General features: G+C 54.5%; 1 protein-coding gene across 1 annotated transcript; it reads left to right on the top strand.

The window, feature by feature from the left end:
• Positions 1–602: 602 nt before the first annotated feature.
• LOC148591339 (olfactory receptor 14C36-like) lies at positions 603–1,538 on the top strand. Its single transcript, XM_088537763.1, has one exon. It carries the CDS (start codon positions 603–605, stop codon positions 1,536–1,538), a length of 936 nt encoding a protein of 311 aa, XP_088393889.1.
• The last annotated feature ends 16,622 nt before the right edge of the window (positions 1,539–18,160 follow it).

Consider the following 18,160-nt stretch of genomic DNA (forward strand, 5'->3'; position numbering starts at 1 on the left):
AGCTTGGAATGAGCCACCTCTCTCATCAGGACACCCCATCCTTAGGACATCCTGCCATCTCCCTGGGTGCCTGTCTGGGCTGCAAGCTGCCCTCCGGAAGAGCTCAGCTCCCCCGTTACAGCAGGTGCTCTCTAGGTGCTCCAGGGAGAAGCCTCCTGGAATCTGAAGTCACAGAATTGCTGCAGGGAGGTGGATGTGGGCAGCTGGCAGGAGCCCAAGGTGTTGCTGGCTCCAAGGGAAGGGCGGAAAACTGCCTGACATCCCCTCCAAAAGAGTGCTGGTGGACATGATGTAAAGGAATCCTCTGCTCTCCATGGTGTCATTTAATTGAGGGGTAACATGAGTGCAAGCATCCTACACCTCCAAGGTGAGAGCACAGGGCAATTGGGACCAAGGCAGATGGAGAGGCCAGCTCTGCTTCCCCAGCATCAAGGCCAAGAGCTGAAGCCATAGAGCTCAAGGATGGTCCTCCTAAAATGCAGGGGGAGACAATTAGTGTGTGTTTGGGCAAGGATATGAGCAAGTTTTGCTCAGAGAAGTTTTCTCTAACTTGTCCATGTCTTTTCTTCCTCAGATATTGCCCCTATGCTGCAAAGGAACAAATGTCCAACAGCAGCTCCCTCAGTGAGTTCCTCCTCCTGCCATTCACAGAGAGGCGGGAGCTGCAGCTCTTGCACTTCTCGCTCTTCCTGGCCATCTACCTGGCTGCCCTCCTGGCCAACGGCCTCATCATCACAGCCGTAGCCTGCAACCACCGCCTCCACACCCCCATGTACTTCCTCCTCCTCAACCTCTCTCTCCTCGACCTGGGCTCCATCTCCACCACTGTCCCCAAATCCATGGCCAATTCCTTTTGGGACACCAGGGCCATTTCCTACTGGGGATGTGCTGCACAGGTCTTAACTTTTACCTTTTTCATTTCAGCAGAGTATTCTCTCCTCACAGTCATGGCCTATGATCGCTACGTTGCCATCTGCAGACCCCTGCACTATGGGATCCTCCTGGGCAGCAGAGCTTGTGTTAAAATGGCAGCAGCTGCCTGGGCCACTACTTCGCTCTATGCTCTCCTGCACACTGGCAACACATTTTCCATTCCACTCTGCCAAGGCAATGTGGTGGAGCAGTTCTTCTGTGAAATCCCCCAGCTCCTCAAGCTCTCCTGCTCAGACTTCTACCTCAGGGAAGCTGGTGTTATTGTGGTTAGCGTTTGTTTAGCCTTTGGGTGTTTCATTTTCATTGTGGTGTCCTACGTGCAGATCGTCAGAGCTGTATTGAGGATCCCCTCTGAGCAGGGCCGGCACAAAGCCTTTTCCATGTGCCTCCCGCACCTGGCCGTGGTGTCTCTGTTTGTCATTACTGTATTGTTTGCCTACCTGAAGCCCCCCTCCATCTCCTCCCCAACTCTAGATCTGACACTGGCCGTTCTATATTCGATATTGCCTCCAACAATGAACCCTGTCATCTATAGCATGAGGAACAAGGAGCTCAAGGAGGCACTGCAGAAAATTGTTCAGTCTGTACAATATCCCAACCAGTAACTTTTCCATGTGTATCCACTTATCATTCCCATATACTTGGCATACAGGCTGGGTCCTTCCTTCCTTCCTTCCTTCCTTCCTTCCTTCCTTCCTTCCTTCCTTCCTTCCTTCCTTCCTTCCTTCCTTCCTTCCTTCCTTCCTTCCTTCCTTCCTTCCTTCCTTCCTTCCTTCCTTCCTTCCTTCCTTCCTTCCTTCCTTCCTTCCTTCCTTCCTTCCTTCCTTCCTTCCTTCCTTCCTTCCTTCCTTCCTTCCTCCCTCCCTCCCTCCCTCCCTCCCTCCCTCCCTTCCTCCCTTCCTCCCTCCCTTTTCTCTCTTACACTCTTGATAAAATAAATAATATCAAAAATTCAGTTCATGCCATTTGTCTTCAGGTATCTCTCTTCCGATTCTGATCCAGAGACCATGTTGATGCAGGAAGCCAGGTTTCCCCCTACATCAGTAGGGAGGGGGGATCCTCAGAGCCTGCCCACCTGAAGTTTCTCAGATGCCCCAAGTCCCATGAGGACAGTTTGTTTTTGGCATTCCCCTTGGCACTTTGGATTCCCCTTGGCACTACCACAGCAGGTGTTTAATCACTACAGCCATCGCATGGGGGCTTCAGCCCTCCTGGGGACATGTCCAGCCGCAGCAGCAGCACATTCTATTTCCAGAGATGCTCTCCATCCTTCCAAACTGTCTTGCTGTGCTTGGATGCATGTAGAGGGCTGAAGTGCTCTCCCAACACGGTGCTGGTAGGGTTGTGCTTCATGTGCATTCCCGGAGCACAGGCAGAAGCAGGCATGGGGCAACCTTATGCCAGACCTGGCCTCCAAAATGGCATTTCTCTCATAAAAGGAGATCCCCTCTGTTTTGTGCCTGAAGTCTGGTCTTTCTTCAAAGGTCGAGTCAAGAATGTGCCCAAGGGATTGCAGCACAAAAGGGACTGCTGCTCCCTGCCAAGTATGAAACCCTGCCATTCCTAGCATAGAGCTGGCATCAAAGCAGTACCTGGAGCCTGGCTGGCTGCAGAGGCATTGCCTGGCCCGTGGTCTGACTGTGCAGCTGAGGGAAGGGCTCTTCACTGCTACTGCCATGCACCTTGCCCTGCCCCTGATCCCAGCACTGCTGCTGCTGTGGCCATGTCAAATCCAAATGGAAAAGGCACAAAGCTTTTTTTCCATTTGCCTGCCAAACATGGCCAGTTGTCTCCTTGTTTATCAGCACTGCAATATTTGCCTACCTGACGCCCCCAGATCTCTTCCCCAGTTCTGGATCTGGTGCTGGCTGGTGCTCCCTGTTCAGTGAACCCCCTCACCTGCAGCATGAAGAACAAGGCTCTCAAGGAGACACTGACAAAACTTCTGCACAGGTTAAATAGCAATGAGCTGCCCATCTCTCTTCGCAAATGATTTCTAATGTTTCTCAGGCAACCCTTTTGTTTCATGTGTTTTATCTGTGATGCACATGATTGTGAACAAACATTTGTATTTATCCCCCTTCTCCTAAGGCACAAACTCAGTCTGTCTGATCTAGAGGCCAACTGTCAATCTGCCCTCACTGTGTCACAGCTGGTCTCCTGAGTCACATCTTTGTAATAAAAGGGTTTTTCTCTGCACTGTGCCTGAAGGCTGAGCTCTTCTTCCCAAGTTGGAGCCAAGAAGGTGCTCAGGGAACTGCACCCATAAAGGCCCACTGCCCGTGCCTGGGTTGTACCTGGGCCAAGGGGCATCAGCTTGTAGAGTGATGGGAATGAGGGCTGGATTCAGCTGCCACTTGTGGGTGCCCAGTGCCCTGGAGAGGATGAGTGCTCAAGAATTATCTCCCAGAGACTGTCCCAAATAAATAGTAACAGACTGGTGACAGAGGTCCATTCTTCCAGAAGGAATATGGAGCCACCTGCAGAGCAGAAGAGGTCTCCAGGGATAGCACATGCCTGGAACAGATTTTGTGTTGAAATTCAAAATTACATTGAGTTACCTGCATTGAAGGGCAAAACTGAGCACTACCCCAAATCAGGGCTTTCAAGAGTGGCAGCGGGCTGGGTCTAATGACACATTCAAACACATCCTGAGCAATGTGAAATGCCCTGGGATTGCTCCAAGCACCCTCCACAGCCACAGATCCTGGGGAGAGGGTGGTCAGCTGTAGTGATGCTGGTCCAGCAGGTCTGTCCTGACCATCATGGCCAGTGCGGAGTCACCCTGTGTCCCCACAGCTGCTCACCCTGCAAAGCAGCACTGCCAGCCCAGTGCCCTTTGGGGTACCCAGAGGAGGGGTGCAGGGATGGCCAGGCTAGCAAGGACACAGTGACCTGAGGAAAGATTCCCTGGGGAGTTGGGATATCTGCAGAGAAGAGCAAAGGAGCAGTGGTGTGCTTGAGGGGGCAAAAAATGCAAAACTCTATGGGTTCCTATGGGTTTCAGTTTGGGGCAGGCTGCTTTGTCACTGGAGACGCTGAGGAACCCCAGGACTAGGACTCGTGTGTCGTCCTAGGGAGAGGACAGGAATGAGACCCTGAGATGAGGCTGGTCACTCTTTGTCTCCCCTGCTCTGGTGCCCAGCAGATCCCCTCCTGTCTGCCTGCAGACCCTCCATGCCCACCCTACTGCCCAGCACAGCACAAGAGCCCTGGCCCTACAGTCCTCCAGCAGCCACTACTGTACTGGGGACAGATCCGCCTGCTCCAAGCTGGGGCACAGAGAAATCTGGTTTTCCTTCATATTTTCTCTCTCTGGAGGCTCCCTTGCTCCTTCCTTGGGACCTTCCTGCTCCCCAGAGAGCTCTTCCCCAAGCCAGTGTGTCCGTGCTGGCCTGACCATTCCTGCACCCTGCGCTGAGGTCCCCATAGGGTCGCAGGCTGCTGTGCTGCTCTGCAGAGTGAGTGGATGTGAGACATGGTCCATGTTGGTCAGAGAGAGAAGCAGACCCAGCTGGACTGGGATCACCACCACTAACACTGCTGGCACATGTCTGTGCTCATGGATGGTGCTCAGAGTGACCACAGGGTGTTTGCAATGGCAGGAGACATGTTTGGGGGGGGCGGGGACACTACCCCCAGCCTGTGGTGGTTCACTGAGGGCTTCCCTGGGCTTCCTGGGTCCCCACAGCCTCTCCAGGGATTGCAGAGGCATGATTTCCCCATGTGCACCTGGATTTGGTGCTCTGCCTTCCAGTCACTGCACTGTGCATCGTTCCTCATTCTGTGAAGCTCCACTCCCTGCCCACCCCCAGGCACGCACTGTCCATGCAGATCCCCTGAAGTGTCTCCTCCCCATTCCCCTCCAGAAGCATCTGTCATCAGCACTGTCCCCTGTGGGAACAGCCCCAGGCAGGAAATGCAGAGATTAATCCCCATCTTCACTGGTCACTGAAAGATGAACCCTGAATCCACGCTAACAGATCACCTAGGAATGCTGAGCTCATCCCCTGGATCCCGTGGAGTTTGCAAGCAGAAGAGCAGGCCCTTCTGTGTTTGCACCCCCTTGGGCATATGTTTGACTCCAGCTTCTGAAGACAGGGCAGATACAGGCACATCGCAGGGCAGATCCCCTTTTATTGTGGAAACGTTATTCTGAAGGCCAGCTCTGGCATAAGGCTGCCCAATGACTGGTCCCACTCGTACTAAGAGGACACTTGCACATCGGAATACAGCCCTGTGAGCACCAGGCTATGGGAGCTCCTGGGACATACCCACAGAACAGAGCATGGAAGGACACCGTGGAAGAGAAGAGAAAAACTTTAAAAAGAGAAGCCCTGCTGCTCTGTTGGGACATGTCTCCAGGAAAAGTGCAACCCCTGCGAGAAGGCTGCAGTGAGTAAATGTCTGCTGCGGCACTATGGGGGTGATATATTGACAAGCAGCGGGTCTGTGCCCACAAGGTGCCTCAGCCTCCTCCCCTCCACAGCCCCTCCATTACAGTGCTGGAGCTCTGTGGAGGGAAGGCATGAGGCCATGGTTACGCCTGGCTGTCACCCTCATAGAAGAGGGTGTGAGATGATACCCTGGCTTTGACCAGGGAAGCTGAGCTCTTCTAATGGACACGGGACCCGTGGTGTCACACCTGCTATCATCTGAGCCTGACTGTGCCCCTGAGCTGCCTTGGTGTCAGGGCAGCAAAGGGAAACTCTGCATTGCACTGGGTACATCTGATGGAGCTCAGAGCAGTGGGCTTTGAGGTTCCTCCTTTGTTGGTGAAGGGGAAGGCCCGGCTTGAAGAGAACGTGAGCATAGTCTCCGATCTTTGGTCAGGAGCAAATGAGACATCCCTGAGGACAAAAGGCACAAGACGAAATATTATTTGCACAAAGATGCACCATAGAAAAATAAGTAAGAAGGAAATACCCTGAATATGAAGATTAGATGTCTATGCAACAGTTACTGGTGCTGGCATTGCATCCACTTCCTCAGATTCTTCAGAGCATCTTTGAGATCCTTGCTCCACATGCTATAGATAAGAGGGTTCGCTTCTGGAGGCACCAAAGAGTATAGAACAGCCACCAACAGATCCAGAGCTGGGGAGGAGATGGAAGGGACGTCAGATAGACAAATGCCCCAGTGCTAGGAAAAAGGAGACCACAGCCAGTTGCAGGAGGCACATGGAAAAGGCTTTGTGCCAACCCTGCTCAGAGGAGATCCTCAACACAGCTGTGAAGATCTGCGCATAGGACACCACAATGAAAAGGAAACAGCCAAAGGCTACAGAAAGAGTAGCTGCAAATAAATCAACTTCCCTGATGTAGGAATCAGAGCAGGAGAACTTGAGGAGCTGGGGAACTTCACAGTTCATGACATTGCCTTGGCAGAGTCGTGAGGAAAATGTGTTCCCAGTGTTCAGGACAGAATAGAGAAAGCCAGTGGCCCAGGCAGCTGCTGCCAAGCTCTGCTGTCCATGAGGGTCCTGTAGTGCAGGGGTGTGCAGATGACTACAAAGTGTTTGTAGGCCATGACTGTGAGGAAGGAATACTCTGCTGAATATAAGAAGAAAAGACCTGCGCAGCATCTCCAAAGAAGGAAACTGCTCTTGCATTCCAGAGGGAATTGGCAGAAGGGAACACAGCATCACAGAATCACAGATTGGTTGAGGTTGGAAGGGACCTTTAGAGATCATCTAGTCCAATCCCCCCCCTTTCAAGCAGGGACACTTACAGAACATGACACAGGGTTGCATTCATGTGGATTTGGAAGATCTTCTTAGAAGGAGACTCCACAACCTCTCGAGGCAGCCTGTTCCAATGCTCTGTGATCCTAACAGTAAAGAAGTTCTTCCTGATATGCGGATGAAACTTCCTGTGTTTCAGGTTTCAGTTTGTTACCATTACCCCTTGTCCTTTCTCTGGCTACCACCGAGAAGAGTGTGGCCCCATCCTCTTTACATCCTCCTCACATCCTCCTCTCAGGTTTTCGTATATGTTGATAAGATCCCCTTTCAGTCTTCTCTTCTCCAGACTAAACAGGTCCAGCTCCCTTAGTCTTTTCTTATAAGATAGATACTCCAGTCCCTTAATCATCTTTGTCACTCTGTGCTGGTCCTTCTCTATGCGTTCCACTTCCCTCTTGTCCTGGGGAGCCCAGAGCTGCACACAATACTCCAGGTGTGGTCTCACCAGAGCTGAATAGAAGGGAAGGATAACAAATAGAGTAGGAGGATCACATGGCTCTTCCATGGATCCTCCATCAAGTGGATGGAGGAAATGGCCTCAAGTTAAGCCAGGGGAGGTTCAGGTTAAGACATGAGGAAAAATTTCTACATGGAAAGAGAGTGGTGAAGTGTTGGAACAGGCTGCCAATGAAGTGGGGGAGTCATCATGTCTGTCAGTGTTCAAGAAATGTGTGGATGAGGCATTTAGGGACTGTCTAGTAGGCCGGATGGTGATGGGCTTACAGATAGACTCGGATCCTGAAGGTCTTTTCCAACCATAATGATTCTGTGATTCTATGTCTCTGTAATTTCAAGGAGATCATGGCCTGTGACCACACACAAATCTCCTATTTCTCCTCTTTATTTTCCATGCTGTATGCATTAATGTTCAGGCATTTTTAGGAGATTCAAAATAATAGTAATAAAAAAATCCTTTACTTCAACCACTGCAATGTGTGCATTGCCACTATTATGTTTACCTCTTATCCCCATCCAAAGCCCTGTCCATTTCTTTCTTTCTTTATTTTTTCATTTTCATACTTCTTCTGCTTATAATTTTTATATTTTCTGCAATTTCTATGTGCTGCCCTTTTCACCCAGGAGCTCCTGGCCTGGCAGCAGCACTGGCAGCAGCCTTCGCGGCCCTGGGGGATCTGAACAATCCCGCTGTGGGAGCTCGTGGTGCCATTTGGGGAGCTCGTGGGGCTTCAGTGCCCTGGGCGCTGGCTCCAGGCTGCCATTTCTGAGGCCCCGGGGCAGCTCCTCCTGCTTCTCCTCCAGGACGCCTGGCTGCAGCTGCCTCCAGCCCTGGGCCTGGCCGTGCCGAGTGCCAGCCCAGGGCAGGCACTGCCAGCAGTGGCTGGGTGACCCGTGGGGGCTGCAGCTCCGTCCCTGTGCTCCCACAGCCCCTGCAGACCCCATGGAGCCTCCTGCTCCCTGGAGAGAGCCCACAGACCCAGGGAGAGGCAAAGCACCCAGGCTGGGGCTGGAGACCGACCCCGCTCTCATGCTGGTGAGGGGCCCATGCTGAGCCCAAGGGGCATCTGGGCCCATGGACAGGGATGAGCGCAGGCCCCAGGGGAGGCTGGTCAGGGCCACCAAGGCCAACCAGTGCCAGCAGGGCCAGGACACACTGCCAGGTCACCTTTATCACCACAGAGGTGACACCTCAGCACTCAGCCAGGGTTTGTTGCCATGGACCCTCCTGGGCCCAACTCTACAGCTTGTCAGATTTCATTTCTGGTCTTGGGATCCTGGTTATTCCAATAAAACTCCACCCAAAAATGGTCCACACTAGTTGGAGGATATAGTTTAATTCAAGAGAATAAAACTTCCTGTGTGTGGTCATCATGAACGATCTTCTTCTTCTTGGCTGCCTTGCCAGGGCTGAGGAGGGAGAAAGGAAGAGGCTGCGTGATGCACAGGGACAAAGGCAGAGAAATACCGCACACTAGCTCAGGACATTTATGCTCGGATGTGCTGCTAATGGCATCTCCCTGCTCATCGCCATGTAACACAGGCCCCTGTGTCCAAACAAGGTCCCCTTGCAGCACATCAGCCTGTGGCTGAGCCTGCTGGGGGGTGATCCTGGCTCTGAGATCCACCTGTGGGGAGCAGTTGGAAAAGGGGCAGGCAAACCCTGGAGGGGCCCCTTTGTGCTCAGCTGTTCAGGACTTGTTGGCCCCAAGGCTGCAGTCTGTGCTGAGCGGTGGAAGGAAAGTCTCATCCTAGGCCAGCGTGACTTGTTCATAGTGAAAAGAGGATGCAGCAGCACTGACAACTCTCACTCTGAGACCCCTCCAGAGGTTTAGGCCTAGCCTGGAGCTGACAGTTCATGGCTTAGAGAGAGATGTACTGTTCACTGGGGAAAGAACTGGCTGGCTGGGCAGTCCAAGATAGTGCTGGCAAATGGAGATAAATCCAGCTTGGGAGTGGTCACGAGCGGCATTCCCCAGGGGTCGGTGTTGAGGCTGGTCCCCTTGAATATCATTATCAAAGATCTGGATGAGAGGATTGAATGCACCCTCAGCAAAGCTGCAGAAGAAAACAAGTTGGGAGGAAGAGTGTAGGTGGCAGGAGCAGGGATGTGATCATCCCCCTGTACTCAGTGCTGCCAGGTTTGCACTCCATCACTGTGTTCAGTTTTGGGCCCCTCACTACAGGAAAGACATGGAGGTGCTGGAGCGTTTCTGAAAAAGGGCAACGAAGTTGATGAAGGGTCTGGAGCACAGACCTTCTGAGGAGCGGCTGAGGCAGCTGGGGTTATTTAGCGTGGAGAAGGGGGTACTCGGGGAGAGCTTATCCCTCTCTAGAGCTCCCTGAAAGGAGATTGAGTGAGGTGGGAGGTCTATCTCTTCTCCAGAATTACTATGGCTAGGACAAGAGGAAATGACCTCAAGCAGCGCCATGGGAGGTTCAGTTAAGACCTTAGGAAGAATTTCTACAGGGAAAGAGTAGTCAAGCACTGGAACAGGCTGTCCAGGGACGTGGTGGAGTCACCGTCCCTAGCAGTGTCCAAGACGCGTGTAGATGAGGTACTTAGGGACATGGTACAGCAGGCATGGTGTTGAACGGTTTGTAGGTGAACTCAGTGATCTCAAAAGGTGTTTTCTAACCAAAGTGGGTCTTTGATTCTCTGATTCTAGAGCTTTGGCGCTTGCAGTGCTCAAGGTGGAGATGGTGTAGAAGAGAAGAGGAAACATGCCATTCACACACAGAGTCCGCAGGCGTTTGCCCATCCTCCTGGGCCCAGCGCGAGGCAGCGGGTCCCAGTCTGTGGCTGTCCCCCATGTCCTGGCAATGGAAGTTGTGTATGTGGCCTGGGTGCCGTGGGCCTCATGACTGGTGCAGTGTGGTGGCCAAGACCGGGCATGCTGGGGCAGGGCTGGGATTTCCAGCCCTTTTGAGGGAGCACTGCTGGATTAGGGGGTGTTTGTGAGGATGCTGGCAGTCTGGGGCGTTGGCCCATTTTGTGGAATATTTCTGTGCTTCTGGGGTGTTCCAGTCTTTGTGCATTGGTGTAAATTGAGGCGGGTGATTCCCGTTGCAGTGTTGCTGGTGTTTGGAGGGTGCTGGTCTTGCTCCTTGGTGGCCCTGGGAAATCTCTTGTGGTGAGAGATACCTACAAAGTATCAACAAAGTCCTGGTGCTGCTGTTGCTCTCCCAGGACCCCTTGGGGATTCTTCTCGCCTCAAACCCTGCACTTCCCCACCAACTGAAAGGAGGGCCTGTCATCTGCCATGTTCGGCAGCTGAGTGCCAGCACCTGCACAGGGTCGGGAGCCACCATGGTGCCAGGCCCTGCCTTGCAGCTGGCATGCCAGTGCACACTCACTTGTCAGGGGCACCCCTCTGTCTGGGGAACAGTGCTGCTCCTGGTAGTGTGCAGTCTTCAACACTCGGACCTATGTGGCCAGGGCAAGAAGAAGAAATGGTATCAGCGGGCAGGAGAGAATAGGGGACACTGCTTCCTGCACCCTGGGACCAGCCTTGAGCAAGGGCAGGTGGGCTCCCACAGGGAGAGGACCTGCTTGCGAGGCAGAAATTATCCCCCATCAGTAGCCAAAAGCCAAGTTGGCATGCCTGTGGGGCAGTCCTGCGCAGCCTGGCAGCTCCTCCCTGCGGGCAGCTTCCTAGGCTCAAAGCAAGATCCTCCCCAGCTCCGGGAAACCATAGCATGGGGAAAACCTTGCCTAAATCCTGCTGATTCATACGCAGTGGGAAACAAAGTGTCTTGTTTTCTGGATAGCGAAATGGAAGAAGATGCTTTGTGAGTTACACACACCGGGGTTTAGCAGGTGGGAAGGCCTAAAATTCCTCCCCCGCAATGCTGCTGCCAGGATGCCTGCATCGCTCTTTATGTCTTGCGAAGAAACAGCCACTAGGGAGAGCCCTCCTCTTGCTCTAGCGCGGAATGCCATTCTTCCTCCTGCTCTTCACCTTGAGTCCCTTTCAGGCTGGAGCCTGATAAAAGAGCCAGATAATCGAGAAGCCCCATATGCTCAAGGCTCTTCTTGGAGTGGAATTGTCCAGGTGACTTCCTTAGGCAGAATCTCCTCTTGCAAATTCAAGGTGCGGGGAATGGATTTGGAAACTTAACTCTTCCTCTCAAGACTCGCCAGCATGCCCTGCTGCCCTGGCAATGGCACATGATATCCAGATGAGCCCACCAAGAAGCTCTTTCTCCCTTCCTGTTGACAGATGATTGTGCAGCAGAGTGCACGTGCCCTAAGACATACATGCCCACCATTTAGAGCAGTTGTGCAGCCAGTTGCAAGCAAGGGAAGGAGACAGGCGCCCCACAGGGAGCGGGACTCTGTTACCTCAGTGTGTGGCCACACAAATCCTGTGGTGTTTGGGCACAGGCATTTTGGGCCCTCTCTCTGCACCATGCAGAGCCCAGGAGCTCTCCCTCTCTCACAGAGGGAGGAGATGCTGCTGGCCAGGGCCAGGTGCTCTGTCTGCCCTGCTGCCTAAGGGCCATTCCTAGCACAACAGGCCATTTCCTGACAGTAAGCAGAGTGTTCGGGGGCCTTGCAGCTCCTGGCCTCAGCCACTTGAGATGACCCCAGGACATGCAAGATGGCAGCTGGGGTCCTACCATGGCCAGGGAGCGGCACAGAGTCGCCCCCCTGTCCAAGGCACGGCCACCGCAGAGGCGAGTCAGCGCCTGGGTGGACCAGCGTCGATACCTCTGGCTCTTCCCTCCTCACGCTGCATGGGCAGGAGGTGCCGGGCCCGCTGCAAGGACATGGTACAGGACGGCCATTGAAATGAGAGCAGCAGGGCTGGGGTTGGACAACAGGCTGTTCTCCTCCCACAAACACAGGTGAAACGGCACGCGAGAGTTTTATTCATGGGGACGTGCTGTGAGGGGACATGCTGTGGGAGGGAGCGTCTGTTGCAGTGCCTCCTTGGTGGCCTCCATCCCCCATGTCAGGAGAGGTGCCTGGCAGCGGCATCACTGTGCTCTTCCTCTCGCTGCACCGACACGCAGCAGCAGCAGAAAGCTCTGCGCAGAGCTCGCAGCACTGCCCGAAGGCGCGAGGGCCGTCTCGTGGGAGCTGCAGCGCGCGGGAGGGCGCTGGTGCCTGTGGGGGAAGCAGAGCCGTGGGTCAGGGTCTGGGCCAGCACCAGGTGCCTGTCCCCGACCACCAAGGGCTTCCCAAGGGCTCCTGACCTGGGCGCAGCCGGTCCCTCAGGGCATCCTGCTGCTGACCTCAGCACCGACCGCTGTGTTGGGACGGGCTCGCTGTGCCCACAGTGGCTCTGCAGTTAGTACATACCTGCTTCTGCCTCTGGCGTATTCCTGAGGGAAGATGGGGTCTTCTCCTGCTCCCTGGGTTCAGAGGCAACCTGCATGGGCAAAGAAAAGACCCAGATGTGGGTGCCCCAGGGCTGCACTTAGCGCAGGGCGTGCAGGGCATGGCAGCCGTTCCTGCAAACACAAAGCAGCATGAGCCCTTCCCATGGCCAACTGGCCAGGGGCTGAAGGGTTGGGGGTGCCAGGTGCCGATCATGGGTAGGGGGACCTCTCCAGAGCCTCCCTGCAACACCTCAACATTGCTCACAGGGCAGCTCCCTTTGGTGGTGGGTGTTGCTGATGCCAAGCTTCTTGCTCACCTGTGGAGGAGGTCCTGCAGGCAAGGCAGAGCTCCCTGACGCAATGTCTTTGGGCATTGCTGTTTCAAGAGGTGAGGTGTTTCTGTGAGCACAAGGGCCTTTAGCCAGCGGAGAATCCTCTGGCTCCTGGTCTGTCGCAATGGCTGGAGAGAGATCACTGTTTTCTGTGTGTGCCTTTGTTGTGGTGGTGTGTGATGGGACAAGAGGCATGCTGTCCCCCATGTGCACCAGGTCTGCAGCCAAAAGAGCTGCTCCTGCCTCGACTTCCTGCAGCAGTGCTGGGGAGGAAGGCGAGCTCTGCACGTTGTTGGCTGCCTCCCTCACATCGTCTCCTTCATTAAAGCTTTTGCATGCAGGCAGCTGCCTGAGGCATGTTGCTCTGCCACCCAGCACGCTCCTGAGGCTTGGAGTGACCCAGCTCGTGCACACCATGGTGTTCCTCTCCATTTCTTCCCATTGGAAAGTCTCCTCATCATCCTCCATGTCCTCCTCTTCACTGCACTCCTCCTGCTCCTTGTGCCATACTCTCTGCCCTCTCTTCCTGGCTGCCATCTCAGTCTCCCTTTTGGGTGCATGGGTGTAGAGCCCCTCCAGCACCTCCCACTTGGACCTGGCATCCTTGAGGAGCTCCACTCGCATCACCTCCGGTTGCCACAGGTTGTAGAAGGAGTTTCTGGCGCGGAGCTGAAGGGAGACAGAGGAATTGGTGAAAGGAGCTGATTTTTCCAACAGAAAATGCCCCGCACAGCCCTGCGAACCCCTGCCCAGTTGCTGTGTTGCTGCGGGCCACGGTAGCAGACCTGAACACAAGAAGAGTTTCCACCTGCCCCGGCCCATGCCTTGCACTCACCTCCTTGGGTCGAACACTGAGGCATCCTGATGCCGTGAGGGTGAAACGTTTCCCCTCGACCTCCAGTTCCTGGCCCTCTCTCTCCTTTGGCCCTTGCTCCATCCTTTCGAGGAAGTTTTCTCGCAGCTGCCCCAAGCTCTGTCCGGTACATGCTAGGAAAGTCCTCGCGAGCTCCTCCAGTGGCTCCGTTTTGATGGAGAATACGGCCAGATACTGTGCGGCGTTGTCACTGTGCAGACGCTGCGGCGTGCCTCGAAGGCAGCAGATGATTCCGAGAGGCTGCCCAAGTATAAATACAGTCACCGTGGGCACCATCCCGTCACAATGGCCTTGGGGACATGATGTCATCTCCATCACAAAGGCCTGCCTGTTACCATGGGGAGGGCCAGGACCATGGCGTGGTGGTGACCAAGGGCACCGCCATTTCAGGAGCTTAGTGGTCACCAAGAGGAAGCCCACAGCACGCTGAGCCCTCCGCATGAGTCCTGAAAGGTCAGGCTGCCTCCTGGAAGCAAGAGGATTGCATCATGGGGATCCTAGCAAGTGACAAGGTCTAGGGGACTGTTTGTCCTCTGCCCTGTGCGTACCAGAGCTGCGAGATTCAGGTGGGGGCAGGGGTGGCACCAGGAGTTCCCATGTGTTTGGAGAGCACGTCTTCTGTACTGCAGCGTGTGCTTAAGAGAACACCCGGCCAAGGCTCTGGGCTCTCTTCGGAGGCTCCTTGAACAGGTGTATCTTGCACGGAGGCAGAGGATTGTAGTAGGCGCAGCTTTTCCAACAGAAATTAGGGCACTGCCATGTGGATTGTGGAAGGAATGACACAGCTGCCACAATTCGGGCAGGAATTAGGCCGCTGCCACGCGAGGCAGTGGGAGGAATGACGCAATTAACAGCTTTCCCCACAGAAATGTGCGTGGCGCCTCCTCATTCTTTCTTCTCAGCTGAGGTCTCTGCTTCTTTCCCAAATTAAACAGTGAATCTCTTTCCCAGCTAAAAGAAAGGTTTATTCTGTGGAATAAAGGTGCCGCTTGAGGTGGGGGCCTCCAAGCAGGGACCTCCAATCCCCATGTTCTTAGTTGTAGGTTTCAGCTTCAGCCCAAGCGCAGCCGCTCTCACCCCCATGGCCTAATCCCTGATAACCCATCCCGCGACTTCCCGGCCTGGCGTCCTGGTGCCCCATGGGCTGCCTGTTACTGGAGGGCTCTCTGTAGGGGCGCTCGGGGAGGGTTATCTGCCTCTGCTCTGACTCTGCCCTGCTGCCACTGTCGCTGCTGCCCTAGGAGCAGCTCCCGCTGGCCGTGGCTGTGGCCTGGCTGCAGCCAGGGCTGGGCCTTGCGGCGTCAGCTCTGCAGTGACCAGTGCTCAGGGCTGCTGCTCTGGCTCTTCCCTCCTGGCGCTGCACGGGCAGGAGGTGCAGGGCCCGCCCCAAGGACATGGCTCAGGACGGCCATTGAAATGAGAGCAGCGGGACTGCAAGTGAAAAACAGGTTGTTCTCCTCCCACAAACACAGGCTAAAGGGCATGCAAGGGTTTTATTGATGGAGGACGTGCGTGCAGGACACAATGCACCAACGTTGCTGGAGCAGCCAGGACAGCATGTCTGTCGCGGTGGCTCCTTGGTGGCCTCCATCTCCCATGTCAGGGGAGCTGCCTGGCAGCGGCATCGCGGCGCTCCTCCTCTCGCTGCGCCGACACGCAGCAGCAGCAGAAAGCTCTGCGCAGAGCTCACAGCGCTGCCCGGAGGCGTGAGGGTCGTCTCGCGGGAGCTGCAGCACGCTGGAGGGCGCTGATGCCTGTGGGGGAAGCAGAGCTGTGGGTCAGGGTCTGGGCCAGCACCAGGTGCCTGTCCCCCAACACCAAGGGCTTCCCAAGGGCTCCTGGCCTGGGCTCAGCAGGTCCCCGAGGGCATCCTGCTGCCGACCTCAGCAGTGACCGCTGTGTTGGGACAGGCTCGCCGTGCCCGCAAGGGATCTGCAGTTAGTACATACCTGCATCTGCCTCTGGCGTGTTCTTGAGGGAAGATGGTGTCTTCTCCTGTTCCCTGGGTTCAGAGGACACCTGCATGGGCAAAGCAAAGCCCCAGAGGCGGGTGCTATGAGCTAGCAGTGCTCAGGGCACTGCTGCAGCAGCAGGGCTGTGGCAAGGGCCACGCCACGCAGGGGACACTGGAGGCAGCCCTGTGTGTGTCCCGTGGAGGCTGGGGGGTGCTCGTGCTTGGGGAGTGCTGCTGGGGCTGCTGCCAGGTCAGCTATGCTGGCCCCACAGATGCTCTCTGGACATCAAGGCAAGGCTCGCAGTCTCCATCAGCACCTTGGATGGTCCTACTCACTGTGCTTTGTGTGGAGAGTCCAGCAGCGAGTACCCTGACCTGAGAGAAGGTCCTGCTGGGCTGGTTTGCCCCGACTCCTCCTCCCCACCATCCTCATGCTCTCTCGTGTGGAGGGAAATGCTGATCTTAGTTTTTCTTCACAGCTATCTAAGCTAAAGCTTTCACTTGCTCCTTCCAGGGCTTCACAGACTTTATTAGCTGCTGCTTCACATATTGCTCCTCTTTAGCATCCACACATTCCAGAACCACAGAATTCTCCCTTTTACTTCCAAGTCTTCTTGGGTTTTCTGCTTCTGAACAAGAATTAGTACTACTCTCAAAGACATCACCGATGCTTGATTCTTTCTCTCCAAGACCAGACCTCTCTGAGAGAGGCACCAACTTTTTGGTGCTCTGTCATTTCAGCGTCTGCAAAGCAGGCGTCAGGATTTTTGTGAAAATCTTCCTGAATCACACATTCCATTTTCCAGCTTGCTTCTCCATTTTGCATATTATTTAATATTCTGGAAAACTGCTTCTTTTGGTACTGACTTGTAAGATATTTCATTATTCACTAATGGACGAGACAGAGTCATTACACTTTCTTGTACATTTTCAAAACACCCATCTATAAAAGACACGACCGCTGTGTCGGGACGGGCTCGCCGTGCCCACAGTGGCTCTTCAGTTAGTATATACCTGTCTCTGCCTCTGGCGTGTTCTCAAAGGAAGATGGTGTCTTCTCCTTCTCCTTGGGCTCAGAGGCAACCTGCATGGGCATGATCCACTCTTGTTATTTGGGGTAACCCACATAAAGAATTTGCTTCTCCACTCCTAAAATCTAAGCTGAAATAAATCCACTCTACAGCAGCATATAGATAATGTCAGCCAACAGGCAATATGCCAAGATAAATAAAGGCAAAATTTATGATATTTTTTCTGTTTCATAATGCTGTGAAAGACAGCCAGAGATATATTCTACTTGCCAGTGAGAGGGGGAATTCATAAGATTTTTTTTATCTTCAAACTGGGAAAATTTTCAAGCTAAGGAGTACATTTCAAGCCAAGGAGTCCTGGCATGTCCCGGTCCACTGGGAGAGTGGCACAAGCAACAGGGAAATGGTCTGTTCTGGTTCCTGAACACAGGAAGGCAGTGGGAAGACCCCTCGTGAAGTCATCGAGGGCAAATTGTGCCTCACCAACCAGATTGCCTTCTCTGGTGGGATGACTGGCTGTGGGAACAAGCGAAGAGCAGTGCAGGCTGTGATATGTGGTGATCGGAACATGGGGAGTTAAAGCAAGTCCTGTCCCTGTAAAGAACCAACGCCATTTCCTCAATCTAACTGTAATCTGTGATTATAATTATCCACTCAGATCAGCGCCTGGTAAAACCTTGTTCTCCACAAGGACATGGTCCTGGCCCTCCCCATGGCAACTGGCAGGCCTTTGTGATGGAGATGACATCATGGCCCCAAGGCCATTGTGATGGGATGGTGCCCACGGTGACTGTATTTATACTTGGGCAGAGTCCTCGCCCTGGCCCACTCTGGATGCGTCCTCTGAGCAGAGCAGCTCCTTCCCGAGGGAGCAGCACTTCTCTGAGTCCAGAGTAGCCCGTCTCCAGGTGTAGAGCCAGGAGATGGAGAAGGAGTGGCAGGCGAACGCTTGCTGGCAGCCTGTGGAAGGCCTTTCTGATGCACAGGAAGGTGGCAGTGAGGTGAGTGGTGGCTCTAGCGGGAGAGGCGGGCAGCAGGGATGGGAGCCACACCAGAGGGCATGAGGATGGTGGGGAAGAGGAGTCGGGGCAAACCAGCCCAGCAGGACCTTCTCTCAGGTCAGGGTACTCGCTGCTGGACACTCCACACCAAGCACAGCGAGCAGGACCATCCGAGGTGCTGATGGAGCCTGCAAGCCTTGCCCTGATGTTCAGAGAGCATCTGTGGGGCCAGCACAGCTGACCTGGCTCAGCTGTGAACGTCCCTTTGACGTGGGGATGAGGTTTTCTGTGCCTCAGGGGCCACTTGTATCAGCACAACCACCTCCATCGTTTTCTTCTTGTCCGCACAGGGAGCCGAGCAGGATCCACGTGCTGCACTGCATCACGGCGAGACCCTGGCTCCATCCCACACAAGGGACAGCTTGCATTTGCTCCCAGCCCCACCGAGCTCGCAAGACTTGGAAAACATCATCGCACAGGTACAGGGCTGCACCGCGACGGTGGCCAA

Source organism: Tinamus guttatus, unplaced genomic scaffold (genome assembly GCF_059628265.1).
Source record: "Tinamus guttatus ecotype Peru unplaced genomic scaffold, ASM5962826v1 Tinamus_guttatus_pri_ptg000862l, whole genome shotgun sequence".
NCBI lineage: Eukaryota > Metazoa > Chordata > Aves > Tinamiformes > Tinamidae > Tinamus > Tinamus guttatus.